Source organism: Rhodnius prolixus, unplaced genomic scaffold (assembly GCF_049639745.1).
Source record: "Rhodnius prolixus isolate KJV_2025 unplaced genomic scaffold, Rpr scaffold_2, whole genome shotgun sequence".
NCBI lineage: Eukaryota > Metazoa > Arthropoda > Insecta > Hemiptera > Reduviidae > Rhodnius > Rhodnius prolixus.
In genome coordinates this window covers 20,360-26,535 of record NW_027411592.1, presented here as the reverse complement: position 1 = coordinate 26,535, position 6,176 = coordinate 20,360, and the positions used below count along the sequence as shown (strand labels likewise).

Sequence of the window (6,176 nt, the reverse complement as noted above, 5' to 3'; positions counted from 1 at the left end):
GAATCGGCCAACATCTATTTTTCATCCCCCTAAATGTTAAGGGTAGTCCACCCCTAAATTTTTTTTTTTTATTTTTTAGGCAAAATTTTTTGTTTTTATTATTTTATGACACATCATACAAAAATACATACAACCCTAAATTTTTACCCCTCTACGATCAACCCTTATATTTTATTTGTAAACTTTAATTTTTTTTAGTAAAATTTTTTTTTTTTTGTGATGACTTACAATAAAAAATCTGGAAAATGGCGGACAATCTTTCATTAAAACTACCAACAACGCAGACATCGACATTGACAATCGTTGGGTGGTACCATATTCTCCTCTGCTGAGCAAAACCTTTAATGCTCATATAAATGTTGAGTCATGCAGTTCGGTGAAGAGTATCAAATATATTTGCAAGTATGTGAATAAAGGAAGTGATATGGCTGTATTTCGGATTGAAAATAATAATGTTCATTCTCCTCCGTTGAATGAAAATGATGAAATCACGAATTACCAAATTGGCCGGTATATCAGTTCCAATGAAGCTTCTGGCGTATTTTCGGTTTCCCAATTCATGAACGGGATCCAGCAGTTATCCATTTAGCTGTCCATCTTGAAAACGGCCAGCGCGTATATTTCAGGAACGATACAGCGCTTGATCATGCTATAAATCCACCGAAAACTACGCTCACCGAATTTTTTGAATTGTGCAATCGTGCGGATGCTTTTGGTGCCTTTGCACAAACACTGCTCTATTCTGAAGTTCCGCGGTATTTTACATGGGCTCAATGGAAAAAATGGATACCCCGCAAGCAAGGGATACCAGTTGATGCGTGCCCCGGTTTATTCAAATCAAATAGTTTGGGTCGTGTATATACCGTCAATCCAAGGCAGACTGAGTGCTTTTATCTGCGACTATTGTTGGTTAATGTCACCGGACCATTGTCATTTCAAGATATACGGAAGGTAGATGGACAACAGTATCCTACGTATAAAGATGCATGCCTTGCTCTAGGCTTGCTAGAAGACGACAATCATTGGGACAGCATGCTTGCTGAAGCAGCATTAAACTGCACAGGAACACAAATTCGTCTACTATTTGCTATAGTACTGACCGGCCCGAGCACAAATGTTGTGGGATAATCACAAAGATTCAATGACTGATGATATATTGTATCGACATCGTACAAGGTGCAACGATCTAACAATATCATTCAGTGAAGCAATGTAGAATGAAGCATTGATTGCTATCGAGGATCTTTGCATTGCTATTGCGAATTTACCAATCAGTCATTTCGGTATGGGCTCACCGAATCGAAGTGCATCTGATTTACTCAAGACAGATATGAATCGTGAACTACAGTACGATACTGTACAAATGGCGAGCATTGTTAGCCGCAATGTTCCACTACTTAATGATGAAGAAAAAATTATCTACGACCGTATCATGCTGGCAGTTTCGGCAGGACAAGGAGGATTCTTTTTTTTAGATGCACCAGGTGGGACTGGCAAAACATTTCTTATTTCGCTACTTCTTGCCGAGATACGATCAAAAAATGGCATCGCATTGGCCGTTGCATCTTCTGGCATTGCAGCAACTTTATTAGATGGAGGCAGAACAGCTCATTCAGCATTTACATTCAGCATTTAAGCTGCCGTTAAACATTAAAAATAATCCAGATGCAGTGTGCAACATAAAAAAACAATCGTCTATGGCCACAGTGCTGAAACAATGTAAAATTATTATCTGGGATGAATGCACTATGGCACACAAACATTCGCTTGAGGCATTGGATAGGACATTAAAGGATATAAAAAACAACGATAAACTATTTGGCGGCACTTTGTTACTCCTTTCAGGTGATTTCAGACAAACACTTGCCGTTATTCCGCGTTCAACCTACGCTGATGAAATCAACGCGTGCTTAAAATCATCGCGACTATGGCGTAATGTTGAAAAAGTACAACTGACGGTGAACATGCGCGTTGAAATGCTTCAGGATCCATCCGCCGAAACTTTCTCTAAACCACTGTTAGATATTGGCGATGGGAAAGTTGCTGTACATGAAAATACTGGATGCATAAAATTACAGACGGACTTCTGCACAATCATCGACTCGCAAAATAGTCTCATCGATCACATATTTCCCGACGTACACACACAATATGCAAATCATAAGTGGCTGGCAGAAAGAGCGATCTTGGCAGCTAATTTAAAGATACAACAGCTGTTGCCTGGGGACTTGGTGTCATATAAATCTATCGATGCAGTTTGCGATACCAACGAGACTGTGAATTATCCAATTGAGTTCTTAAATTCATTGGATTTGCCAGGCATGCCACCACATCATTTACAATTGAAGGTTGGATCTCCGATTATTCGACTTGGAAACTTAAAGCCACCACGGCTATGTAATGGCACACGATTAGTCATTAAAAAATTAATGAAAAACGTTATTGAAGCCATCATCTTGAATGGCAAGTTTCAATGCGAAAATGTGTTGCTGCCACGAATCCCTATGATTCCTACAGATGTGCCAATTGAATTCAAACGCACTCAATTCACAATTAGATTGGCATTCGCTATGACAATCAATAAGTCACAAGGACAAACATTGTCTGTATGTGGCTTAGATTTGGAAACACCGTGCTTCTCCCACGGACAACTATATGTGCGATGTTCTCGCGTGGGAAAACCATCCAGTTTGTTTGTGTTGGCTAAAGACGGACTAACCAAAAATATTGTACACTCTATTGCGCTAAGAGATTAATTTTTTTTTTTTTCAACTGCCATAATTGATAGTAAAAATATAAATATTTATTTTTGATGTTTAGATAGCTATCAAAGACTGTTGTTTAAAATATATTCGTTACTCTAATAAAGATTTATTTATTAACCTAAATAAAACATACTTTTATTCTTTATAATGCATTCGATTATAAATACTTCCCCGCACACTTATAGTAGATAATTATTTTTATTTAACTATAAAAATGTTTCCTAGAAATAACATACATGGCAAAACAACGTTTGCCGGGTCAGCTAGTAAATAAATAAATATGGTTATTGGAAAATGTATTACTTTTATTTAATTTTTTTGTTTTTTATATTAAGTATTTTATTTGTTAAAGAAGGATTTTTAGTTATTCTTTATATGTTTAAGTTAAAAGTGTAGTTTTATTTTATGTTTTTGTTTGTAAACAGAATTCGATTGTAACGACTGATAAATGTAAAATGTAATAAGATGTTTTAAAAGGTTGATAGTAAATAAAAATTTCTTTGTTTATGAGTAATTATGATTTTGTTTGAATTTTATTTTATGGGAATAATTTGCTAGCCATTTGCAAATCAAGTTACAATAAGGACAAAACTGGAGTTTGTTTAATTTTTATATTTGACTGGCCTATTTTTGTTAATATTTGGTTAGGTTGTTAATTTGATATTTATGAGATGAATTGGAAATTAGGTAACTACTTGATGTGTTGACAGACTGGAATTAATAATAATAATAATAAATTGTTTATTAATCTTTAAATTATTTATTTATTGATAACTGTTTAAATACAATTGTATATAACAGTGAAATTTGACCCAACAAAAGAAATAAAGTAAAACTGTATAAATTATAAATATAAAGAATAAGTACATAACTTTTATAAATATAATAGAAAATTCCATATAATATAATCTCAATTAATCTTTAAATTATAAAATTTACATAATGAAAAAAAATAACCCTTAAAGAGACAAAGTGCATGGACATAAATAGTCCATCTGCAGAGTTGCACTAATTATAAGTCATACAATCTATTGACTTTCACAAAATACATAATAAAAAATAAAATGTAAAATGAATAGAAATTATAAATTCTGTTTGAAGAAAAATAGTGAAGAAAGAGAATTAAAATAAAAATACTCTTTTTTACATACACATACCCAATTAGTAATTGAATTGTTGGATTAACATTTTTCTATAATTACCAGCTGAAGGAATAAATTTATTTAAGAATAGCCAATCATTTGCATTTAATTGATCTATTAGTTGTGCCATGCTTAATTCTACTTTGCCAAAACATCTGACTCTAAATTCCCTGATAATTGGGCAAACCGCTATAAAGTGATTGGAGAAGATTCGGAAGGACTAATTGGTCCTTCCAAGACCCTGACGATGTTTGGGAGAGCAAAAGGAGTAAACTATAATTTGAAGACAGACAATAAAAGGGAAATTAACGTATTATAAATGTTGAGGACTTACATGAACTGGCATTACATGCTTATTACTATGGTCATGACCAAATATGAAATTAAACATCGAATGAACACAAAAAACTATCTTAGTGACCGGATCACAAACACGAGGTTTTTCACATAACCGGAAGAACGCCGACGGTATATTCCGTTGCTGAAGCCCACAGCGTGAAAAACGAATTCCTTGGTCAAGTGAAGCACAACCACCTGCACTTGGTCACGTACGCAGTCCCTCTCTCCTCCAATGCAGGCAACCTTGCACTGCATCAAGCTAAATTTCCCACAAGGGGGCCGCACCTCCTTGCGAGGATCCAACAGTGATAAAGATTCTCCACAGCCCCCAAATTACACATGGAAGAGTAATGCTGTGCCTCTGTACGCGTTTTGTTGTAATTTAATTTAAGAAGCTGCCCTCTTGCTTTAAAAATATTACTCATTAGATAAAAATTATTGTCATCAGATTTATAATGGTTATCCAAACATAATTTAAGTTGTTTGTACAGAGAGTGAAAGGTTGAATGGAAAGCTTTTTTTAGACATTCTTCTTTAAACTCTTATTTATTTTCTCAAAGAATCCATTGAACGAATCGAAATTCAACGATGGATTTCGTACTTGCAATACTTGTCCAAATTTGTCAAGTCAGTGTCGCACTTTATTAACAGCTAAAAATATTGTTCTTTGATTTTGGGGTTTAGTTCTTTTAACCCTTTCCAGCTCGATGATGCCATATGGCATCACTAGTTTAAAATGTATTATTTCTTGCTTAATTTTGACCAAATAATACAATTGGCATCATTTTAGTTTTCTTCCATGCCTGTTGGGGCAGCACAAGTCGTAATTTTTACATAATTCTTGCCCGCGAAAATATAATATGTTTTTATTTCATTGTCAACCACCAGAAAATCGTCTTCATTACAGTTGTATTTGTGAATTTTTTTTTGCATTTTTTAAAGCTTTTTTGTTTCTTAATTATTTGTTTTTGTAGAAACTAAGTGTTATTTATCTTGAATTAGGTATGTTTCAATTTATTTAACTTATATTATTTGTATAATCGAAATTTTAAAAATGAGTCCATATGGACTCTTTGAGCAAAAATTGACTATTAACCATTCTATTTTTTTTATTACATAGGGTATATTCTGACCTGTTTTTTTTAACATGGAGCGCATGTATACACCCGAAGAAGCTATAAAGATTATATTAGACGGTAATTGGTCAGATGTTGACTTAGAATCTTCAGATTCTGAAGATGAACAAATTGGGGAAGTTGATGCCAACGCGAATTTACCCCCAAAAACAGACTCTAATTATACCACTTTACCAAATGAAGATGAGTTTTTTTACTGAGGATGAAAGATCAGCTAGTTCGGAAAATATTTCAGGAAACCCTTCCAATAATTTGCAGGATCCTGTTTTACCAACCCCTGAAGCAAAAAAGAAACCTCCAAAATTATTACGCGGGAACAATATTAGTTGGGTACCAGTTAGGGATGATTTTCACTTGAATTGTACTAATTTTTCTTTCAATAAAAAACACAATATCACTTATGGATGTGACAAGCCCATAAATTATTTTCAACTCTTTTGTTCGAATGAAATTTTAAAAATTTTTGTGGAGCAATCTAATTTATATTCTGCTCAAAAGACTGCCCAATCTATTGGCACCACAATTAATGAAATAAAAAAAATTTTGGGTATAAACATCATGAGCGGAATTTTAAAAATGCTAAGCTATAGAATGTATTGGGCCAGAGATACCAGGTATCCTTGCGGATGCAATGAGCAGAAATCGTTTTGACAAACTTCGCACATTTTTCCATGTGAATGACAATACAAACTTTATCTCTGATCCAAATCACCCTAATTACAATAAATTGTACAAAATTCAACCATTCCTAGATGGAATAAATAAAGTTTTAAATTAAAACTTTTAATTATTTT

The 6,176-nt window shown here is 33.7% G+C and overlaps 1 protein-coding gene across 1 annotated transcript; it reads left to right on the top strand.

The window, feature by feature from the left end:
- Positions 1–1,375: 1,375 nt before the first annotated feature.
- LOC141448636 (uncharacterized) lies at positions 1,376–3,279 on the top strand. Its single transcript, XM_074117105.1, has one exon. It carries the CDS (start codon positions 1,593–1,595, stop codon positions 2,754–2,756), a length of 1,164 nt encoding a protein of 387 aa, XP_073973206.1. The 5' UTR covers positions 1,376–1,592; the 3' UTR covers positions 2,757–3,279.
- The last annotated feature ends 2,897 nt before the right edge of the window (positions 3,280–6,176 follow it).

Coding starts and splice junctions, on each gene's coding strand:
- LOC141448636 (XM_074117105.1), top strand. CDS start 1,593: ATGGAGGCAGAACAGCTCATTCAGCATTTACATTCAGCATTTAAGCTG.